This window comes from Mobula birostris, chromosome 20, assembly GCF_030028105.1.
Source record: "Mobula birostris isolate sMobBir1 chromosome 20, sMobBir1.hap1, whole genome shotgun sequence".
NCBI lineage: Eukaryota > Metazoa > Chordata > Chondrichthyes > Myliobatiformes > Myliobatidae > Mobula > Mobula birostris.
The window spans coordinates 29,815,087-29,840,087 of NC_092389.1; the positions used below are offsets into that span (position 1 = coordinate 29,815,087).

The 25,001-nt window shown below is 43.2% G+C and overlaps 2 protein-coding genes across 5 annotated transcripts in view; one reads left to right on the plus strand and one right to left on the minus strand.

Moving 5' to 3' along the window:
- srpra (SRP receptor subunit alpha) overlaps positions 1 to 8,966 on the minus strand; it is a 67,593-nt gene extending 58,627 nt beyond the window's left edge. For both annotated transcript variants that reach the window (XM_072238415.1, XM_072238414.1), the window contains exon 1: positions 8,780 to 8,966. In XM_072238415.1, coding sequence (XP_072094516.1) covers positions 8,780 to 8,896 — 117 coding nt within the window. In that variant the 5' untranslated portion in view covers positions 8,897 to 8,966. The remainder of the gene's footprint in view (positions 1 to 8,779) is intronic.
- A 9,184-nt stretch (positions 8,967 to 18,150) lies between these two features.
- foxred1 (FAD-dependent oxidoreductase domain containing 1) overlaps positions 18,151 to 25,001 on the plus strand; it is a 42,087-nt gene continuing 35,236 nt past the window's right edge. For all 3 annotated transcript variants that reach the window (XM_072238416.1, XM_072238418.1, XM_072238417.1), the window contains exon 1: positions 18,151 to 18,334. In XM_072238416.1, the coding sequence (XP_072094517.1) occupies positions 18,211 to 18,334 (124 nt within the window). In that variant the 5' untranslated portion in view covers positions 18,151 to 18,210. The remainder of the gene's footprint in view (positions 18,335 to 25,001) is intronic.

A 25,001-nucleotide genomic window follows, 5' to 3' on the forward strand; every position in this document is an offset into this window, starting at 1 on the left:
TGACCTGTACAAAAAAGATGGGTTGCACTTGAATCCCAGGGGACCAATATCCTGGCGGGGAGGTTTGCTAAGGCTATTGGGGAAGAGTTTCAACTGGGTTTGCTGGGAGGTGGGAACCAAACTGAAGAGACGTAGGAAGAGGCGGTTGGCTCACAAATCTAGAAAGCTTGGAAACAGTCTGAGAGGGAGGATAGGCAGGTGATAGAGAAGGGACGTGCTCAGACCAATGGTTTGAGAGGTGTCTATTTTAATGTAAGGAGTATTAAGCAGATGAACTTAGAGCGGGGATCAGTTCTTGGAGCTATGATGTTGTGGCTACTACAGAGACTTGGATGGCTCAGGGGCGGGAATGGTTACTTCGAGTGCCAGGCTTTAGATGTTTCAGGAAGGACAGGGAGGGAGGCAAAAGAGGTGGGGACGTGGCACTGCTGATCAGAGATAGTGTCACGGCTGCAGAAAAGGAGGGATTGTCTATGGAGTCTCTGTGGGCGGAAGTGAGGAACAAGAAGGGGTCAATAACTCTACTGGGTGTTTTTTTTTATATATAGACCACTCAATAGTAACAGGGACATTGAGGAGCAGATAGGGAGACAGATTCTGAAAAGGTGTAATAATAACAGGGCTGTCGTGGTGGGAGATTTTAATTTCCCAAATATCGATTGGCATGTCCCTAGAGCGAAGGGATTAGATGGGGTGGAGTTTGTTAGGTGTGTTCAAGAAGGTTTCCTGACACAATAATTAGATACGTCTACAAGAGGAGAGGCTGTACTTGATCTGGTATTGGGAAATAAACCTGGTCAGGTGTCAGATCTCTCAGTGGGAAAGCACTTTGGAGATAGTGATCACAATTCTATCTCCCTTACCATAGCATTGGAGAGGGGTAGGAACAGACAAGTTAGGAAAGTGTTTTATTGGAGTAAGGGGAAATATGAGGCTATCAGGCAAGAACTTGGAAGCATAAATTGGGAACAGATGTTCTCAGGGAAACATACGGAAGAAATGTGGCAAATGTTTAGGGGATATTTGCATGGAATTCTGCATAGGTATGTTCCAATGAGATAGGGAAAGGATGGTAGGGTACAGGAACCATGGTGTACAAAGGCTGTTGTAAATCTAGTCAAGAAGAAAAGCTTACGAAAGGTTCAAAAAACTAGGTAATGATACAGATCTAGAACAGGGGTCCCTAACCTTTTTTGCACCGCGGACCGGCCGATCGGGGGGGTAGGGTTGCCAACGGACAAGAGTAGCAGTCAAGTACGTTGTTTACCCAGAGAAAGACTACAGTGACCATGAAGCCTCGCGTGGGCACCAGTGCGCATGCGTATACACACCGATATTTTCCCCCCCTGCAACCGTTTTTGGCGATTCTATTCCCGGGGGGGGGGGGGGTGTTAATCATGACCAGAATGTAGGTGATAAGTGGCTAATACACTCAATTTCATTTCTAAAAGGGTTTATCTAACAAATTTAATATTAAACACACAGCACATAGTTTCCTCGCATGAATGTAGCGATAAGTCAATTATCAGTGGAGGACAGGGGAGCTTGAAGTAAGTGTTGAACGAACTTCCAGTAGAAGTGGTAGAGGCAGGTTCGATATTATCATTTAAAGAAAAATTGGATAGGTATATAGACAGGAAAGGAATGGAGGGTTATGGGCTGAGTGCAGGTCGGTGGGACTAGGTGAGGGTAGCGTTCAGCACGGACTAGAAGGGCCGAGGTCGCCTGTTTCCATGCTATAATTGTTATATGGTTATATAAGTAAGTCAATAGCATCATAACATTTTAAGTAACGTTTGGATATTAAACACATAGCACATATTTTCCTCGTATGAACATACAAAATCATTGCAACACACCAATATCGCTGAATCAGTGGGAGCCCTGGGCTTGCTTCCTGCAACAAGATGGTCCTATCGGGGAGTGACGGGAGACAGCGATACTCGAAGGGGGTTCCTTGTGTCCAGTCTATTCCGCAATTTAGTTTTCATTGTACTCATTGCAGAAAACTCTGCTTCGCAGAAAAAATGTTGGAAATGGAAGCAACGTTTTCAGTGCTTTCATGGCTATCTCAGGACATTCAGCCTCGACTTTGATCCAGAATGCCGGCAGAGATGTTAAGTCAAACATATTTTTCAGCCCGCCATCATTTGCAAGCTCGAGGAGTTGATCTCCTTACCGCGCTGACATGGATGACGCGTGGGTAATGACCTCACGTGCTTTCAGGTTTAACACTAGGCGTGACAGGGAATGAGGAAAGGTGCAGCTGACTCATATCGCCAAATCATATCGTTTCCTCGCGGCCCGGTAGCACATGCTTTGCGGCCCGGTGGTTGGAGACCGCTGATCTAGAAGATTATAAGGCTAGCAGGAAGGAGCTTAAGAATGAAATTAGGAGAGCCTGAAAGGGCCATGAGAAGGCCTTGGTGGACAGGATTAAGGAAAACCCCCAAGGCATTCTACAAGTATGTGAAGAGCAAGAGGATAAGACATGAGAGAATAGGACCAATCAAGTATGACAGTGAAAAAGTGTGTATGGAACTGGAGGAGATAGCAGAGGTACTTAATGAGTACTTTGCTTCAGTATTCGCGATGGAAAAGGATTTTGGCGATTGTAGGGATGACTTACAGCGGACTGAAAAGCTTGAGCATGTAGATATTAAGGAAGAGGATGTGCTGGAGCTTTTGGAAAGCATCAAGTTGAATAAGTCACCAGGACCGGATAACATGTACCCCAGGCTACTGCGGGAGGTGAGGGAGGAGATTGTTGAGCCCCTGCGATGATCTTTGCATCATCAATGGGGACAGGAGACGTTCCGGAGGATTGGAGGGTTGCGAATGTTGTTCCATTATTCAAGAAAGGGAGTAGAGATAGCCCAGGAAACTATAGACCAGTGAGTCTTACTTCAGTATTTAAAACCTTAGAAAAATTTAATTTTGGGCCTGATTTTATTCAATGGATTAAATTACTTTATTTATCTCCCTCTGCTCGGGTTCTTACTAATATTCAGAATTCCAAACCTTTTAAACTTCAACGTGGAACCAGACAAGGTTGTCCTTTGAACCCTTTGCTCTTTGATCTGGCCTTAGAACCCTTAGCCATTGCTTTTCGAGAATCTAATGATATTATTGGTATTTTAAGGAGAGGTACTATCCATAAAGTTTTGCTTTATGCTGATGACCTATTGCTTTTTATTTCTAATATTGAGACTTCGTTACCTCCTGCGCTTTCTTTACTCTTGCTTTAACCAGTTTTCAGCATATAAACTGAGTGAACTTTTTCCTTTGAATAATTTGGTATCAATCAATACTAACCTTCCTTTTAAGATTGTAAGAAATCCATTTACCTATTTGGGTGTAACAATTACTAAGAATTATAAACACCTACTTAAAGAAAATGTTCTTACCCTCCTGAATTATGTAAAAAGGGCACTATCAAACTGGTCGCCCCTTTCATTATCGTTGATTGGCTGAATTAACTCTATTAAAATGAATATTTTACCTAAATTTATATACCTTTTTCAGGCCTTACCCGTTTTATTCCTAAATCTTTTTTTGACTCTCTTGATTCTATTGTATCTTCTTATATATGGAAAAGTAAACATTCTCAACTAAACAAAGTTCATCTTCAAAAAGCTCAAGAGAATGGAGGTTTAGCTTTACCAAGTTTTAGGTTTTATTTTTGGGCAGTCAATATACGAAATCTTACGTCTTGGTCACATTATATTAACCGTGAGGACTGTCCGATATGGGTTTCTTTAGAAGCTAACTCTGTTAATAAATTGTCTATCATTTCTCTTCTTGGATCCTCACTTCCTTTATCCTTAAGTAAATTAACTGATTATTTGGTAGTTAAACATACTTTAAGGATCTGGGTACAATTTAGAAAATATTTTGGTTTAATCGGATTTTCTCTTTCAAGTCCCATTTTTTCTAATTTTTTTTAAATCCTCTATGACCGATCCAGTTTTTAAAAAAATGGGATAGATTGGGTATTAAATGCTTCCAGGATTTGTTTGTTTGACGAAGTCTCCTTTCGTTTGAGCAATTGTCAGCTAAATATAGCTTACCAAAAACCCACTTTTTCCGATATCTACGAATTAGAGACTTTCGGTGTTCTCAATTATATACATTTCCTAATAGCCCCGGTAAGGACTTATTAGATGTAATTTCTAATTTGAAACCCTTTCTTAATGGTTCAATATCCAATATTTATGGTATGTTGTTGGGAATGAGAAATGCTCCGTTAGACAAAATTAAAAATCTCTGGGAACAAGATTTACAGACTTCAATTTCTGAAGAAACTTGGAATGAAATTTTTAAATTGGTTAACACTTCTTTGTTATGTGTCGGCCATAACGGATATTATTCGGATAGATCTCCCTTTTGTGATAGATGTAACAATGGAGAAACTTCATTAATCCACATGTTTTGGACATGTCCAAGTCTTGAAAGATATTGGAAGGAAGTTTTCCAAACTTTCTCGGTATTTTTTGAGGTAAAATTTTAAGCCTAACCCTTTGATCACCCTATTCGATATTGTTGGAGGAAAAGATATTATTTTGGAAACATCTGATTTGCACATTTTGGCATTTACTTCTCTTACAGCTAGGAGGGCAATCTTGTTTAAATGGAAGGATGTTGCTCTGCCTACTCACGCTCAATGGTTACGCGATGTTACGTCATGCTTAAATTTAGGGAAGATCCGTTGTTCAATTTCTGAATCTTGCCAAGACTTTCAAACATTGTGGGGACCATTTTTGAACTATTTTCAAAACCTTTGACTTGCTGTTAAAGTACAGATGTTGGCTGGTAACATATTTCACTTTATGATAAGGATTTTTTTTCCCTTTTTTCTTTCTTTACCAAACAGCTTTGATCTTGGTAGTGGGTTTAGATTTTTTTTCTGTATAATAAAACTATAACATTTCAATATTACTATTTAATTTAATTTACATGAATATAGGGTAATGTGATTGCAAGTGTGATTCTAATAATGTACTTGTTTTATCTTTTTTAATTTATAATATATATCTTCTTGTACTCTATATTCTTATACGTAGAAACTAACAAAAATATTGAAAGAGAGAGAGTCTTACTTCAGTGGTTGGTAAGTTGATGGAGAAGATCCTGAGGGGCAGAATTTATGAACATTTGGAGAGGCATAATATGATTATGCTTTGTCAAAGGCAGGTCGTGCCTTACAAGCCTGATTGAATTTTTTGAGGATGTGCCTAAACACCTTGATGAAAGTAGAGCAGTAGATGTAGTGTATATGGATTTCAGCAAGGCATTTGACAAGATACCCCATGCAAGGCTTATTGAGAAAGTAAGGAGGCATGGGGTCCAAGGGGACATTGCTTTGTGGATCCAGAATTGGCTTGCCCACAGAAGGCAAAGAGCGGTTGTAGACGGGTCATATCCTGCATGGAGGTCGATGACCAGTGGTGTGCCTCAGGGATCTGTTCTGGGACCCCTACTCTTCGTGATTTTTATAAATGACCTGGATGAAGAAATGGAGGGATGGGTTACTAAATTTGCTGATGACACAAAGATGGGAGGTGTTGGGGATAGTGTGGAGGGCTGTCAGAGGTTACAGTGGGACATTGATAGGATGCAAAACTGGGCTGAGAAGTGGCAGGTGGAGTTCAACCCAGATAAGTGTGAAGTGGTTCATTTTGGTAGGTCAAATATGATGGCAGAATATAGTATTAATGGTAAGACTCTCGGCAGTGTGGAGTATCAGAGGGATCTTGGGGTCTGAGTCCATAGGACACTCAAAGCTGCTGTGCAGGTTGACTCTGTGGTTAAGAAAGCATACAGTGCATTGGCCTTCATCTATTGTGGGATTGAGTTTAGGAGCCGAGAGGTAATGTTGCAGCTATATAGGACCCTGGTCAGACCCCATTTGGAGTACTGTGCTCAGTTCTGGTCACCTCACCACAGGAAGGATGTGGATACCATAGAAAGGGTGCAGAGGAGATTTACAAGGATGTTGCCTGGATTGGGGAGCATAACTTATGAGAATAGGTTGCGTGAACACGGCCTTCTTTCCTTGGAGCAACAGAGGATGAGAGGTAACCTGATAGAGGTGTATAAGATGATGAGAGGCATTGATCATGTGGATAGTCAGAAGCTTTTTCCCAGGGCTGAAATGGCTAGCACGAGAGGGCACAGTTTTAAGGTGCTTGGAAGTACGTACAGAGGAGATATCAGGGGTAAGTTTTTTAAGCAGAGAGTGGTGAGTGCGTGGAATGGGCTGCTGGTGATGGTGGTGGAGGTGGATATGATAGGGTCTTTTAAGAGACTCCTGGACGGGTACACGGAGCTCAGAGAAATAGAGGGCTATGAGTAACCCTAGGTAATTTCTAAGGCAAGGACATGTTTGGCACAGCTTCGTGAGCTGAAGGGCCTGTATTGTGAAGTAGGTTTTCTGTGTTTCTCTTTTGTATTTTTCATCCACTCAGAAAACAATATTGACCCTTTAGTCATCATGTCCACTAAATGCACATAACCAAAATTTATAGTCCAGTATTGCAAGGCATTAAAAAATTACACTCAAGTATGAGCTCATACTGCCTTGAATTCAGAAATGATCTTATTAAAATAAACAAAATTCAGAGTCTTGACAAGGTATTACATTTCCAGAACGTAATGAACAAGGGATCACAATCTAAAAACACAAGGACAACCATTCAAAATGGATGAGGAAACATTTCTTCATAAAGAGGATAGTGAACTTTTCAAATAGTCTACAAAGTGAATTAGAGGCTCAGCATTCAAAGTGCATTCAAATTCAACACAGATCACTAGATTATTTGAGTTTGTACATTAAAGTGGTGATAATGGAGTACTAATGAAGGCCAAACAACCTATTCCTATGTCTAATTACAGCACAGCAAAAGTACAAGTCTCATTTGCAAAACAAAAACCCAGCAAAGCATAATCCCATTAAAAAGTGGAAGATTTAAATCTTTAATCAACATTTCCAAACTGGATATTCTGTGAAGAACTTAAAATCAATAGTTGTTCTACTCTTCGGAAATACTGTGAATCAGATTAACACAGCCTATTTACAGGAGCTTCATGACAAGTATTAGGTACACCTTGCACTAGCTCTATCAAATTATAACAGCTGAGTACCACAAAAACACACACCATTCAATCAAATCACAAACAAGAGAAAATCTGCAGATGCTGGAAATCCGAGCATTCTATCAACTTTGAGAGGTAGAACACGCAGGAATAATGTTCCCTCTAGCTCAGACCAACCATTGCTCTGAGTAGGATTTTTTTTTAAAACACACAGCCTGAAAGCTGCATGGCACTTTAAATGTGTTGCACATCAAACAAACACAAACCACAACTCAACACAAGCAAATGATGTAAGGCAGTGAAAACAACCGCCAGGCACAATAGCAAAAGTATAATGTTTTGACAAGACAATGTCAGCATTCAGAAGGCCAGCAGTTTATTAACAATGAGCTGCCAACTTCCATTCTGTGCTTATTGTTACAATTTGTAATAATGTTGTAACTTGAAACCCTTAATGCAAATATGTTAAAGCTCTAAAACATGTCAAAGTTAAAATTGTGATACATTTATTATTTAGAAAATTTATGGATGACATTCATTAACCCAATTACAGGGTATTTCACAATTACATAGCAAACTTTAAAACTATATTAACATTGTATAAGAGACCATTCCAGCTGTGCATTAACAAAGGCCATGAGCTCAGAGTCATCCAAGTTACTGCACAGCCATGCACCTGTGCTGCTTAAAGGGAACAGTGTGCAGGAGGTTGAGGAAAATTCTAGACACAACAGACTGCAGATGCTGGAATCAGCAGCACCAAACAACCTTCTAGAGGAAGTCAGCAATCAGTGACATTTGAGTTGAAACTGCATGAAAAGTAGATGTCAGTCCTGATGCAGCATTTTGACCAGAAACATTGACGGTTTTTATCACTACAGATGCTACTCGATCCACTGAGATCCTCCAGATTGTTATATGGCTAATGAAATTGATCTGCGAGCTAGTATAGATTTAGAGTCAGAGCTGTACAACACAGAAGTGAGTCTTTTGGCCCAACTCAGCCATGCTAGCTATGACGTTATCTGGGATAACACAATTTGAACGCGTTAAATTCTGTAACCGTTTTCCCTCTACTATTTTCTCTGGCAGCTTGTTCTATATACTCACAACCACCTGTGTCGAAAAACTCACCCCCTTATAGAAACAGACTCTATTTCATCAGGACGTATGGAATGGGAAGGGGGCACTTTAACTTCAACAAGCAGATCGTCAAGTTATTGAAGTAGAAACAAAACTGTAACAATAGGCGCAAGCCTTCAAAGCTCACCTAAGAGAGTCCCTAAAGTCAAAAGAACCCTCTGAGCTTCTAAACTCCATTGTTGTCATATAGGCACAGACCATTAACGCCATAAAAATGAAACTTTTGTTGCTGCACCAGCACAGTACATTACAGATCAGAACACAGATGTCTGCTCCACCATTCCCAGTTGAATTGAGCCCATCACTGCGCAGGGACTGCCCGGAGCAGAAGCACTAACTCCTATGACCATGGACCAGCTGCCTACCGTACATATCAGGCTGCAACCCGCAGGGCCGGGAACGCGCTGACCGGCGCACCCCACAACCTCAGGCCGGAGTGCCCTCGGAACGCAGACGACTAGTCGGCCTTCCGACGGCAGGCGCCCTGCTCTCCCAGGGCCGAGAAGAACGCGCTGATTGCCGAAGCCCCGTCGCCCCTCACCTGGAGGATGACGCTGCGGATAAGCGCATTGACTGTGCCGCTGAAGGGGCTGCTCACCCCCTGAAAACACCAGAGCACGATGCCGCCCTTGCTGAAGATGGTGAAGAAGTCCAACATCTTGTGACGGGCCGAACGATCTAGAGCCACCGATTATAGTCAGAAGCAAGGGACACGTCAGGGATACCGTCGTCACATCCCAATTGTTAATCGTCACTTCCGCGTTGCTATTCTCCACCCTTTCCCATTATTATGCTGAATATTGGCTGCATTCGAAAATGGAGTTTATCGTCATATGCACAAATGCTTTGAAAAAACTTACTTGCATCACAGGCACATATTATTATCATTAAGCAGCAGTCATAAGAAAACATATTATTCACATTGTTTTTACGAGAAAGGAAACTTCGCAGATCAAGTAGCATCTGTAGGGGGCATACACAAAATGCTGGAGGAACTCGGCAGGCAGTCCTGCCGAAGGGTCTCGTCCCGAAACTTTGACGGTACTATTCCATAGATGCTGCCTGACCTGCTGAGTTCCTCCAGCATTTTGTGTGTGTTGCTTGGATTTCCAGCATCGGCAGAATTTCTCGCGTTTGTGTTTAGCATCTGTAAGGGGAAAGGATTGTCAACGATTCTGGTCAATATCAGGACGCTGAGTTCCTCCAGCAGATTCTTTGCGGCTCCAAATTCAAGGACTCTTCATCTCATCTCGATATTTATTGTTTATTTATTGTTATTATTATTTCTTTTTGTATTTGCACAGTTTGTTGTCTCTTGAACACTGGTTGAATACCCAAGTTGGTGCAGTCTTTCATTGATTCAAAATCAGAATCAGGTTTATTATCACCGGCATGAGTCGTGAAATTTGTTAACTTAGCAGTACAATGCAATACATAATATAGAAAAAATATATAATAATAAGTAAATCAATTACAGTATACATATATTGAATAGATTTTAAATCATGCAAAAACAGAAATAATATATATTAAAAAGTGAGCTATTGTTCACAGGTTCAATGGCCATTTAGGAATCGGATGGCAGAGGGGAAGAAGCTGTTCCTGAATTGAGAACTTATGATTCTACTATGGTTATTATTTCATTGTGGATTTATTGAGTATGCCTGCAAGGAAATGAATCTCAGGGTTGTACACGATGACATATGTACTTTGATAATACATTTACTTTGAAATTTGAATTCTGATATCTGCAGTTTCATGTGTCTCCGCCGAATGTTTACCTTTGGATGACGTGAGTTCTGCATCCCAACGCTGAGGGTAAAATCAGAAAATGGGAGAAACACTCAGCAGGTCACAGCATCTGTGGAGAGAGGGAGAGTTGATATTTTAGGACCTGGAACCCTTTTCAGATCAGGGATAAAGTTAGTTTTGGAAATAGACAAAAATTTTTGATTAAAAACACTGCTGAAGAAACTGCCATCAGGAGCCTCAGGACCCACACCCTCAGGTTCATGAACAGTTATTACCCCCCACAGAGCCAGAAAAAAACTATGGCACTGAAACAGGTCCTTCAGCCCATCGAGTCCATGCTGATCTATTTAAACTGCCAAGTATCATCAACCTGTATCCATCTCTCAACTCTCAGATACCTCCTCTTAATTACCCCTCGAAGAGGACCCCACTAAGGAACACAAGGTCAATGTTTCCCACACCATCACCAACCTATTGACTCTAGGGATCTCCCATCCACCACCACCAACCTCATGGTTCCCATAACCTGCACCTCCCGTTTCTACCTCCTAACCAAGATTCACAAACCTGCTTGTCCAGGTAGACCCATTGTTTCAGCTTGTTTCTGCCCCACTGAACTCATATCTGCATACCTCGACACTGTTTTATGCCCCCTAGTTCAGTCCCTTCCTGCTTACATCTGTGACACTTCACATGCTCTAGACCTTTTCAATGATTTCAGGTTCTCTTGCCCCCATCATATTTTTTACTATGGATATTCAGTCCCTAAACACCTCCTTCTCCTACCAGGAAGGCCTCAAAGGTCTCCGCTTCTTTTTGGATTCCAGACCTAACCAGTTTCCCCTCTACCACCACTCTTCTCCGTCTAGCGGAATTAGTCCTTACTCTTAATAATTTCTCCTTTGGCTCCTCCCACTTCCTTCAAACTAAAGGTGTAACCATGGGTACTCACATGGGTCCAGCTATGCCTGCCTATTTGTCGGCTACGTGGAACAGTCCATGTCCCAAGCCTACACTGGTGACCGTCTTGCAATTTTCCTGCGCTACATCAATGACTACACTGGTGCTGCTTCCTGCACCCGTGCTAAACTCATCGACTTCATCCACTTTGCCTCCAACTTCCACCCTGCCCTCAAGTTTACCTGGTCCATTTTTTGACACCTCCCTCCCCTTTCTCGATCTCACTGTCTCTATCTCCAGAGACAGCTTATCCACTGATGTCTATTATAAATCCACAGACTCTCACAGCTACCTGGACTATACCTCTTCCCACCATGTTACTTGTAAAAATGCCATCCCCTTCTCTCAATTCCTCCGTCTCCGCCACATCTGCTCTCAGGATGAGGCTTTTCATTCCAGAATGGAGATGTCCTCCTTTTTCAAAGAAAGGAGCTTCCCTTCCTCCACCATCAATGCTGCCCTCAACCACATCTCTTCCATTTCACGCATGTCTGCTCTTACCCCATCCTCCCGCCACCCTACCAGGGATAGGGTTCCTCTTGTCCTCACCTACCACCCCACCAGCCTCCGCATTCAACACATAATTCTCCAAAACTTCCACCATATCCAACAGGATCCCACCACCGATCACATCTTTCCCTCCGCCCCACTTTCTGCTATCCACAGGGATCGCTTCCTATGTGACTCCCTTGTCCAATTGTCCCTCCTCACTGATCTCCCTCCTGGCATTTATCCTTGCAAGTGGAACAAGTGCTACACCTACCCCTACACCTCCTCCCTCACTACCATTCAGGGCCCCGAACAGTCCTTCCAGGTGAGGTGACACTTCACCTGTGAGTCTGTTGGGGTCATCTATTGTTTCCAGTGCTCCCAGTGTGGCCTACTGAATATCGGTAAGACCTGATGTAGACTGGGAGACCACTTCGCTGATCTCCGTCCGCCAGGAAAAGCAGGATCTCCCAGTGGACACCCATTTTAATTCCACTTCCCATTCCAATATGTCCATACATGCCCTCCTCCACTGTCGTGATGAAGCCACACTTGGTTGGAGGAACAACACCTTATATTTCATTTGGGTAGCATCCAACCTGATGGCATGAACATCGATTTCTCAAACTTCTGGTAATGCCCCCTCCCCCCCACCATTCCCCATTCCCTTTTCCCATCTCCTTGCCTGCCCATCACCTCCCTCTGGTGCTCCTCCCCGTTTTTTTTTCTTCTGTGGCTTCTGTCTCTTTCACCAATTTACTTACAAGCTCTTTACTTCAACCTCTCCCCCTCCAGGTTTCACCCATCACCTTTTGTTTCTCTCTCCCCTCCCCCCACCTTTTAAATCTACTCCTGAACTTTTTTTCCAGTCCTGCCAAAGGATTTCTCTGGCATTTTGTGTGTGTTGCTCAGATTTCCAGCATCTGCAGCTTTTCTCTTGTTTGTGATTGGAATACTGAGCTGCCAGTCCTGCACCTCCTGTAACCAAGTCTCACTAATGGCTACAATATCATAATTCTATTTGTTGATCCATGCCGAGTTCATCTGCATTTGTTACAATACTTCTTGCATTGAAATATACACAACTCAGAATAGTAGTTCCACTCTGTGTAACCTTTTGCTTCCTGACTTTGTCTGAGGTCTTCAAAACATCTGTCTCCACAACCTCTCCACTAACTGTTCTGGCATTCCGGTTCCCATTCCCCTGTAACTCCAGTTTAAATGTCCATGCAGTACTAGCAAACCTTCCCATTAGGTTATTCGTTCCCCTCCAGTTTATGTGCAAACCAACTCTTCTATAGAAGTCCCAATTTCCCTGGAAGAGAATCCAATGATCCAAAAATCTGAAGCCCTCCCTCTGACACCAAGTCCTTAGCCCATGTTAAACTGTATGATCTTCCTATTCCTAGCCTCACTCACATGTCGCATGGGTAGCAATCCTGAGATCACAACCCTGGAGGTGCTGCCCTTTAACTTAGCACCTAACTTCCTGGACTCACTTTGCAGAACCTCGTCACTCGTCCTACCCATGTCATTGGTACCTACATGGACCACAACCTCTGGCTGTTCACCCCCCCACTTAAGAATGCAGAGGATTCGATCTGAGATGCCTTTTACCCTGACACCCAGGAGACAACATACCATCTGGGAATCTCATTCTCACCTACAGAAGCTCCTTTCTGTTCTCCTAACCAATGAATTCCCTTTCACCACAGCTCATCTCTTCTCCCCTCTTCCCTTCCTAGTCACAGAGCCAGACTCAGTGCCAGAGACCTGACCACTGTGGCTTTCCTCTGTTGAGTCAACCCCCCACCTCCCATCGACAGTATCCAAAGTGATATACCTGTTGTTGAGGGGGATGGCCACAGACGTACTCCGCACTGGCTCCCGAACTCCTTTCATCATCCTGACTGTCAACTAGTTTCCTGTGTTCTGCTCCTTGGGTGTGACTGCCTTTCAATATGTCCTCCTATTACCCTTTCAGCCTCCCGAGTTTAGAGTTCCAGAGTTCATCCAGTTCCAGCTGCAACTCCTTAACGCAGAGTGTAAAAACTGCAGCTGGATGTACTTTATGCAGGTAAAGTAGTCAGGGACATTGGAGGTCTCCCTGCCTTCCCACGTCCCAAGAGGAGCACTCAACTATCCTATCTGATGTCCCTACTGCTCTGATTGTGCAATCATAAAGAAGGAAGCAATAAATAAACTGAACATTTCCACCTACATTTCACCTTCTCTCACTCCAGCCTCTCCTCGCTGAAGTTTCGAAGAACTAAAGCCTCAAAATCCCCACTCTAACACTGTCCACTTCAACAAAGGCTGCTCTGCTTGCCCCTGCTTTATTTTAATTTACACTTGCTAATGAATCCCAATGTTTGGTTGACTGCTATTCATATGCCAAAACTCCTACCAAACATAAGAACATAAGAAATAGGAGCAGGGGTAGGCCATCTGTCCCATTGAGCCTGCTCCACCATTCAATAAGATCATGGCTGATCTGACCATGGACTCATCTCCACTTACCTGCCTTTTCCCCATAACCCTTAATTCCCCTACTATGCAAAAATCTATCCAACCTTGTCTTAAGTATATTTACTGAGGGAGCCTCCACTGCTTCATTGGGCAGAGAATTCCACAGATTCACCATCGTCTGGGAAAAGCAGTTCCTCCTCATCTCCATCCTAAATTTACTCCCCTGAATCTTGAGGCTATGTTCCCTACCAATGGAAACAACTTTCCTGCTTCTATCTTATCTATTCCTTTCATAATTTTATGTTTCTATAAGATCTCCTCATCCTTCTGAATTCCAGTGAGTACAGTCCCAGGTGACTCCATCTCTTCTCATAGTCTAACCCCCTCATCTCAGGAATCACCTCTGCACCGTCTCCAAAGCCAGTATATCCTTCCTCAAGTAAGGAGATCAGAACTGCACACAGTACTCCAGGTGCAGCCTCACCAGTACTTTGAACAGTTGCAGCATAACCTCCTTGCTCTTACATTCAATCCCTCTAGCAATGAAGGCCAACATTCTATTTGCCTTCTTGATAGCCTGCTGCACCTGCAAACCAACCTTTTGTGATTCATGCACAAGCACTCCCAAGTCCCTCTGCACAGCAGCATGTTGCAATTTTTCTACCATTTAAATAATAACCTGCTCTATCATTTTTCCTTCCAAAGTGGATGACTTTGTATTTACCAACATTGTATTCCATCTGCCAGACCCTTGCCCATTCACTTAATCTATCTATATCCCGCTGCAGACTCTCTGTATCCTCCATACAATTTGCTTTTTCACTCAATTTAGTGTCAACAGCAAACTTATAAGCAGTACACTCAGTCTCCTCTTCCAGATCCCTTATCCCATTGTAGTCTCTCTTGTTTACGCATAATACTCTGGTTTTAGATTGAACTATTGCACTCCCCTTTTGTATGAGAAACTCAATCATGCTGTGATCACTCTTTCCAAGAGGATCACTAACTACAAGATTGCTAGTTTTACCTGTCTCATTGTACAGGACCAGATGCAAGACAGCATGTTCCCTTGTAGGTTCAGTAACATGCTGTTCAAGAAAATCATCACATATGCATTCTATGAAATCTTCCTCAAGACTGCTGTGACCAACTTGATTTACCCAATCTACGTGCAAGTTAAAATCCCCCATGCTAACTGCTGTTCCATTCCTTCATGCCTCAGATATTTGTCAGTTTATTGCCTGTGCCACTGTAATGTTATTATTCGGTGGCCAATCGACAACTCCCACCAGTGATCTTTTTCCCTTTACTATTCCTAAACTCTACCCAGATGGATTCAACTTTCTGCTCCTTAGATCGTCTCTCACTATTGACCTGATCTTATCCTTAATTGAGAGCACTACCCCACCTCCCTTACCTTCCTGCCTGTCCTTCCGCATTACCTGATATCCTTGGATATTTAATTCCCAATCCTCTCCACCCTGCAACCAAGTTTCTGTAATGGCCACTAAATCATACCCTTTGTACTGATTTGTTCCACAAGTTCACTGACCTTGTTATGAATACAACAGACATTAGATAAAGTGCCCTTACACTCATTGTGTCTTTAAAATCTAGTAATCTTTGTCTCTTACGTATTTGACTTTTCTGCACTACACCCTTACTTTTCTCTTTTTTAACTTTTGCTTTTACTTTTTCTTTATCCACACTTTTCTCTTTTGCTTTATCCATACTTCTCCAATCTGTTGAACCCATCCCCCTGTATTTAGTTTAAAGGCCCATCCACAACCCTAGTTATGCAATTCGCCAGGATCCAGGTCCCATCACCGTTCAGGTGGAGCCTGTCCTAATGGAACAGCTCCCTCCTTCCCCAATACTGGTGCCAGTTTCCCATGAATTCAAACCCACTTCTCCCACACCAATCTTGAGCCACACATTTAACTCTCTAATCTTTTTAACCCTGTGCCAATTTGCACGTGGCTCAGGTAGTAATACAGGGGTTACCACTTTTTTGGTTCTGCTTTTTAATTTAGACCCTAGCTGCTCAAATTCCCTCAGGAGAATCTATGTCATTGATACCCACATGGACCATGACAACTAGATCTTTCCCCTCCCACTGCAAATTCCTCTGCAGGTCAGATAAGATGTCCTGAACCCAGGCACCAGGCAGGCAACACTGCTTTCGGGACGCTTCCCTGGGACAGAGAACTTTTGTCTATTCCCCTGAATCTACCCAATCCCCAATTACCACTACATTCCTCTTCTCTCCCAGTTCTTGAACGGCTCCCTAAATTACGGTGCCACAGTTAGGTTGCTCATCCTTTCTACAGCCCCCACTCTCATCCACACAGGGAGCAAAAATCTCAGATCTGTTGAACAAGCTCAAGGGCTGAGGCTCCTCCAATACTGTCTCTTGGATCCCACTACCTGCCTTATTCGCAGTCACACCCCCTTGTCCCTGACCACAGACCAAATTTGAGGCAGCTAATCTAATGGGTGCGACTATCTCCTGAAACAGTGTCCAGGTAACTTTCCCCCTCCCTGATGTGCCACAATGTTTGAAGCTCAGATTCCAGGTCATCAAATTTGAGCCCGAGTTCCTCAAGCAGCCAACACTTGCTGCAGATGTGGTCACCAAGAACCACTATGGGGGCCACCAGCTCCCACATCATGCAGCGACAGCACATCACCTGATCCTGCATCTTCCTTCCTTTATTTAATTAGTTGTAGTTTAGTGACTTTTTTTATTCAACCACTCCAAAAGCTTTACCCACTACTCAACTGTGCCTCCTCACCGAAGCCTCTTGAGCCGAAGTCAGTAAACTTCACTCTCTCTGCCAGTAAACTATACTGTAAAGCGACTCTTAGTTCTGCCTTGTTAGATCTACAACAACTTCACCACTGTTCTAATTCTAACAAGTGCTGCTTGTTAATACACACTCGCCAACCTGAGTGAATCACTCCTTGTTTTGCTCTTGATTGCTGATTGGCCCCTACATAAAAACAAGCTCCCATAATATTATTAAATTCAAAAGTCTAATGTGTGTTTAAATCACAAACAAGGGAAAATCTGCAGATGCTGGAAATCCACACACAAAATGCTGGAGGAACTCATCTGGCCAGGCAGCATCTATCGAACAGAGTAAACAGTTAACGTTTCGGGCTGAGACCCTTCAGCAGGACTGGAGAAAAAAAGATGAGGAATCAGAGTTAGAAGTTGGGGTGAGTGGCAGAAGAAACACAAGGTGATAGGTGAAACCGGGAGAGGGGGAAGGGTGAAGTAAAGAGCTGGCAAGTTGATTGGTGAAAGAGAGAGTGTGCTGGAGAAGGGGGAATCTGATAAGAGAGGAGAGAAGGCCATGTAAGAAAAGGAAGGGGGAGGAGTACCAGAGGGGATATGATGGGCAGATTAGGTGAGAGAGGGAAACAGGAATGGGGAATGGTGAAGGAGGGAGATGGGGACCATTACTGGAAGTTTGATGCTATCACTGTTCATGCTATCAGGTTGGTGTTGCTCCTCCAGCCTGAGCTTGGCCTTATAGTGGAATTTGTAAAACAAAAAAAAAACGTGCTTCAAAAATTGCAGACGTTGGAAGTCCATTATATATAAAAAAAACAGAATATGCAAGGAATAGTCAGCAGGTCAGGCAGCATTGAGGGGAAATAGAACAGGTTGTACTCCTTTCCCTTACTCTCCACCCACCTACCTTCTTATTCTGGGTGTGCCCCCTTCCTTCTCAGGTCTCTGCTCGAAACGTTTACTCCTCTCCATAGATGCTACCTAATTTGTTGATTTGCTCGAACATTTTTTTGTGTGTTGCTAATGTTTTGACGTAAGCTTACTAACCAGAAATATTTGGAAGAATACTGAAACAGCATACCAATGTGAGACTGAAGATGCTGAAAATACTCTTCACACTGCAAACGTGGGCGGAGTAAAAGCTTCAGGTCGAAGACCCTTCATTTGAAGGGATTTGAAAGGGAAAAGAAACTTGTTAAATTGAAGCGAGGGTGGGATAACTTGAAGTAAAAACGAGGATGACCATGGGGAATCGTTGACCATTAACCTTGTTTGCCGCCTGACACTGTGTTTTTGCTCCATCAGAACTTAATTTTTCATTTTCAATCTGAATACTTTTGGCGCCTAAGATATTTAGCCCGCAAGCTTTCTCTCATTACTCGACGGAAATGCGTCTGCTTCTCTTCGTGTACGATGACGTCATGACGCAGCCGTCCCACCCACTCGCTGAGGCGCCGACCTTGGTTCGTGGCGCGGTGCTGTCTGTCCTCCCGTGCTTGGCCATGTTTTCTTGGAGCTGTTGCCGAACTGCTGTTAGGGGCATTTTGGACTCTTTGCCGGTCTGTTGGCATCGTGCCGCTATACACTGCAGCGTCCGGGTGTGGAGGTACGACGACTTCTTTAAAGGTGAGGTGAGGGCGATATTGGCGCTGCTCAAAAGGGTATTAACGGTGTAGATCGGGCAGCGTGTATAGGGAGACGTCGGGTGCAGAAACTCATCCCGTGGCGGCATCGGAGCGGCGTTATAGAGATACAAGAGGCTGCAGATTCTGAGATATGGAGAGTAAAATAACGTGCTGGACAAGCTTCATCTGTGGAGGGAGATGGACGGTCTAGATGAAGTATCTTTACCCCCAAACGTCAACCGTCCATTTCCCCTCCACGGATGCAGACTGACCCGCTGATCTACCTTGCATGCTAGAGATCGTTTTGCATTTAATGCTACAGTTACAACTGGTCTTTTGACCTTTTTTTAAACTTTGTAAAATTGCCGTGATTTGAGTTTCCAGTGTATAGACGGTGTTCTTCCAGCCGGTACCTGGCAGTCTTGGGCACGTTGGGGATGAGATTTTCATTGGCTGGGTGATTGCCACTGAGTCGTCACCAAAATTTGTATTTGGGAGTACTATTTGATTTGAGTTTGTTGGTAGGTGTTACTCTTTGACATTACATAAATCACTGAGCCTTCACTTCAAGTAATTATATGTTTTGGTCCTGCAAAAAGTTAAATAATTTTTGGAGAGATGTTCTTAGAACGTTATCAAAAGTCATAGGTTTTGACCTACAACCTAATTTATTTACGGTAATCTTTGGGATTATTCCACCGGAACAGGACCGCTCAACGCATGATAGCTTTCTCAATTTTATTGGCTCGGAGAGCTATTCTATTGTACTGGGAGTATCTTAATCCACCTACTGTTTTCTTTGGCTCTCCTCCATTATGTCGTGTTTAAGTTTGGAGAAAATTAGGAGTCGGACATTTGGTACATCTTTTAAATTTGAGCAAACTTGGCGACCTTTTATTCAGTATTTTCATATGATCTAATTCTTTTTACTTTTTCAGTTAATTTCTTTTTCTCCGCGAAGTTTTAGGTTTGACCAGAAGGATTTTTCCTTTTTATTAACTGTATCCTCAAAATGGACTGCCCAGTCCCTTTTTTTTGTTTTAGATTAGTTTAGTGGTTTTTTTTCTCAATAACAGAAATTTTGAGTTTTTTTCCTATGAACTGTTAAGAGGAGAAGTGGTAGCAACACACATAAAATTTGCTGGTGAACGCAGCAGGCCAGGCAGCATCTCTAGGAAGAGGTACAGTCAACTTTTCGGGCGAACTGAAAGAAGAGCTAGTAAGAGATTTGAAAGTGGGAGGGGGAGGAGGAGATCCAAAATGATAGGAGAAGACAGGAGGGGGAGGGATGGAGCCAAGAGCTGGACAGGTGATTGGCAAAGGGGATATGAGAGGATCATGGGACAGGAGGCCTAGGGAGAAAGAAAAGGGGGAGGGGAGGGGGGGGAACCCAGAGGATGGGCAAGGGGTATAGTCAAAGGGAGAAAAAGGAGAGAGAGAAACAGTGTGTGTATATAAATAAATAATGGATGGGGTGCAAGGGGGAGGTGGGGCATTAGCAGAAGTTAGAGAAGTCAATGTTCATGCCATCAGGTTGGAGGCTACCCAGACGGAGTATAAGGTGTTGTTCCTCCAACCTGAGTGTGGCTTCATCTTTACAGTAGAGGAGGCCATGGATAGACATATCGGAATGGGATGTGGAATTAAAATGTGTGGTCACTGGGAGATCCTGCTTTCTTTGGCGGACAGAGCGTAGGTGTTCAGCAAAACGATCTCCCAGTCTGCGTCGGGTCTCGCCAATATATAGAAGGCCACATCGGGAGCACCGGACGCAGTATATCACCCCAGCTGACTCACAGGTGAAGTGTCACCTCACCTGGAAGGACTGTCTGGGGCCCTGAATGGTGGTAAGAGAGGAAGTGTAAGGGCATGTGTAACACTTGTTCCGCTTACAAGGATAAGTGCCAGGAGGGAGATCAGTGGGGAGGGATGGGGGGGGACGAATGGACAAGGGAGTCGCGTAGGGAGCGATCCCTGCGGAAAGCAGAGAGGGGGGGAGGGAAAGATGTGCTTAGTGGTGGGATCCCGTTGGAGGTGGTGGAAGTTACAGAGAATAATATGTTGGACCTGGAGGCTGGTGGGGTGGTAGGTGAGGACCAGGGGAACCCTATTCCTAGAAGGGTGGCGGGAGGATGGAGTGAGAGCAGATGTGCGTGAAATGGAGGAGATGCGTTTGAGAGCAGAGTTGATGGTGGAGGAAGGGAAGCCCCTTTCTTTAAAAAAAAGGAAGACATCTCCCTCGTCCTAGAATGAAAAGCCTCATCCTGAGAGCAGATGCAGCGGAGACGGAGGAATTGCGAGAAGGGGATGGCGTTTTTGCAAGAGACGGGGTGAGAAGAGGAATAGTCCAGATAGCTGTGAGAGTCAGTAGGCTTATAGTAGACATCAGTGGATAAGCTGTCTCCAGAGACAGAGACAGAAAGATCTAGAAAGGGGAGGGAGGTGTCGGAAATGGACCAAATAAACTTGAGGGCAGGGTGAAAGTTGGAGGCAAAGTTAATAAAGTCAACGAGTTCTGCATGCGTGCAGGAAGCAGCGCCAATGCAGTCGTCGATGTAGCGAAGGAAAAGTGGGGGACAGATACCAGAATAGGCACAGAACATAGATTGTTCCACAAAGCCAACAAAAAGGCAGGCATAGCTAGGACCCATACGGGCGCCCATAGCTACACCTTTAGTTTGGAGGAAGTGGGAGGAGCCAAAGGAGAAATTATTAAGTAAGGACTAATTCCGCTAGACGGAGCAGAGTGGTGGTAGAGGGGAACTGATTAGGTCTGGAGTCCAAAAAGAAGCGGAGAGCTTTGAGACCTTCCTGATGGGGGATGGAAGTATATAGGGACTGGACATCCGCTCCAGATGTCCAGGAGAAGTGGTTCTTTTTTTTCTTTATATAAGCTGAATACTATATATGATTTTGACAGTGTATATTCCTTTGTTTGTACTATTATTGAAATATGTATTTGAGATAACCTCCCCTCTGGTTTGTATTTATCCTTATTCTTTTAAATCAACAAAAAAAAAATTGAAAGTGAGTAATTGGAGAAACAGTTTTGGGAGCTTGCCTGAGATATTCACCCCTGTTCCATCCTGGGAGGCATAGAAACACAGAGCAGTGCAATGCAGGACCTTCAGCATATGATGTTGTGCGGACTAATATAGACCTCCTTCAAAGTCAATCTGACTCTCATCTCCTATGTACGCCTCGTGCTTCTGGCCTCTATATGGCTATAAGAGTCTTTTAAATGTCCCTGCGGCAGAGGCAGATACAACCTCTGGCATTGTGTTCCAGTCACCCACTGATCACTGCGTGTTTTTTTTTAAAACTACCTCTGATACCTTTTCTAAACTTTCCTCCATTCACCTGAAACATATGTCCTCCAATGTTGGCCATTGCCACCCTGGGGGGAAAAGTGCTTGTTCTCCACTCTATCTGCAGTACACCTCTTGTAATCTTATACACCTGTAAAAAGTCATCTTTCAACCTTTCCTTGTAAGACCGACTGGCTGTATCACCACCTGGTATGGGAACGGCACCAACCTTGATTGTTGGGCACTACAGAGCAGCAGATCTGTGGATGTGAATTTCCCTCCATTGAGGACATTTATAGCAGCAGGTGCAGAAGGAAGGCCTGGAAGATCATCGGGGACACCAGTCACCTCGACCATAAGCTCTTTCAATTGCTTCCATCTGGCAAATGCTATGGCAGCATTAAAGCCAGGACCAACAGGCTGCAGAACAGCTTTTTTCTACAAGCCATTAGACTTTTAAATTCACATGTCAATACATTGCAATGGAGTCATAATGCAAAGATTTTTACTCTCTCACGTTGTGGGATGGATTTAAAATTTAAATAAATTCTAATCCAGACAGCATCCTGGTACTCTCCTCTACAACCTTTCTAAAGCTTCCACATCTTTCCTATAATGAGGTGACTAGAACTGACCACAATACTCCAAGTGTGGTCTAACCTGATTTATATAGAACTGCAACACAAGTTCATGTTTCTTGAAATCAATCCCCTGACTAAGACCAGCATACCATATGCCGCCTTAACTGTTCCATCAGCTTGCGCAGTAACATTGAGGACTCTGTGGACTTGGATCCTAAGATCCTTCTGTCCCTCCATACTGCTAAGAATCCTGCCATTAACCCTGTACTCAGCCTTCATATTTGATCTTCTAAAGTGTGTCACCTTTTCAAGACTGAACTTCATCTACCACTTCATCCAACTCTGTATCCTGTCCATATCTTATTGTAACCCTCTACATTATCTACAACACCCTCAACCTTAATGTCATCTATAAACTTAGTAACCCGCTCCTCCACTTCCTCATCAAGGTCATTTATAAATAAGTACCAAAGAGCAGGGGTCCCAGAAAAGATCCCTGTGGAGCACTGCTAGTCACCGACATCCAGGTAGAATATGTTCCATCTACTTCCATCCTCTGCCGTCTGTGGGTAAGCCAATTCCGAATCCATGCAGCCAAGTTTCCATGGATCCTGTGCCTCATAACTTCCTGAATGTGCCTACCGTGGGGAGCTATGTCAAATGCCTTGCTAAAGTCAAGTCTGTATACACTGCATCCACCTTCATCAATTTGTTTTGTCACCTCCTTGCTAAACTCAGTTAGGCTCATGAGACACAACCTGCCCCTCACAAAGCTGTCTTAACTATCCTTTATAAAACAATACTTCTCAAATTCCTTTATATGGTATCCTTAAAAAAATCATCTCCAATAGTTTGCCCACCACCGATGCAAGGCTCACAGGTCCAAAATTTTCAGGGTTATCCCTATAACCTTTCTTTAACTACAGAATAACATTTGCCACCCTCCAATCATCTGGTACCGTTCCTGTGGCCAGGGTGGACACAAAGATCATCATCAACACTCCACTAATCTCTTCTCATAGTAACCTGAGGTATATCCCATGTGGTGCTAAGAATCTATCTATCCGGTTGTCCAGAGGCTCCAACACCACGTCTTTCTTAACCTCAACCAGCACATTAGCCTGTTCTACACCGAACTCATCTTGATCATGTCTATTTTTGGTTGCCGTTCAAGTGCTCCATCAGCTTTATCATTAAAATTTGATTCTTGTGGCATGCCAGCAAAGCAGTTGGTACAATTGCTTTCCAGCATCAGTGATGACTGATTGTAGTTCAGTTGGCACCACTGTCTGTAAGGTATCTGTACTTCTTCCCGTGACCATGGTGGTTTCTGTGGGTACTCTGGTTTTCTCCCACATTCCAAAGACTATATGGTTAGGGGTAGTAAGTTGTGAGCATGTTGTGTTGGCATCAGAAACGTGGCAACACTTTTGGGCTTCCCTCAGCACAATCCTTGCTGATTTGATATGACGCAAATGATCCAGATCACTGTAGGCTTCAATTTTTTTACATACATGTGACAAATCAAGCGAATCATTAAATCTTCTGGAATATGTTGGTTTATTATTGTTAAATGTACTAGGATACAATGGAAAGCTTGCTTGCATACTGTTCATACAGATCAAGGTCAAAGTCTCATACAGACTTTTGACTTTGATTTTTTTTCACTGCAGAAGCTTTGATAAGTGGACAGTACTTGAAACAAAAGCACAATTAACAAGATTAGCTAATGTGAAATCAAGATTAACTTGATAGGTCAATGGTATGATGAGAAAATGATCAATAGAGCACGAGATCAGTATTATGGACAAGAGGGACTTGGAGAACATAATGATTAATAAGAAAGAAGTTCAATGCTTGGCCAAGAGCTATCTTTGAAAGGTTGTTCTACCAGATGATGGGAGGGAAGTGACAAAGATGATTGGATTGTCTTGATGGTTAGGGACGAGGAAGTCACTGGACCTGAGAATGGAGGTGAAAACAGTGGGTTCATGAGTAAAGAGTTTGTTTAAGCCATCAAGGTGAACCCTTTGGTCTTTTGTGCTCCATTACATTTGGCAATGTTGTTGTTCAAGCAGCAGTATATGTATATTTGTCATGTGAAATTGTATCTTTCTAAACTGTCAAGTTAAGAACGTGTAATGTTAGTCTTACTTAAATATAAACAATGCTTTGATCATAAAAGAAAAATTAACAGGAACTGAAAGATTTAGTAAAATGGTATCTCAGTGGATGTTGTAACCCAAAGAATTTGATTGTTTATTGCAATTCTGGAGCTGAACCACAGGTAAAATGTAACAGTAACACCACTAGCATAATGGAATCTAAGGCTGACTTAAAGGATAGACATAAAGGGTCTATATTCCTTGCCTTTCAAGGCGACCCACTATCTCACTGGCTTTTCCTCTGTCTGTGGTGTTGCATGAAGTATAATTTTTATCTTTGCAGTCCATTGCCACCCTAATGCAACCTTCACATGGTGCCCCTTCTATTCCGTGACTCACTGATAACAATAAGTTTAATTGGTACAGGGTTTTGACCCAACTCATTGCAGATGATACAAAGATGATGAAGGGGAAGGTAGTGTTGTGGAATCGGGTAGGCTGCAGAAGGACTTGTTGGAAAATGCATGGTCATGCACTTTGGTAGTAGAAATAAATTTGCAGATTATTTTCTAAACGGGAAGAAAATCCAGGAATCTGAGATGCAGAGGGACTTGGGAGTCCTTGTGCAGAACACCCTGAAGGTTAACTTGCAGGTTGAATCGGTGGTGAGGAAG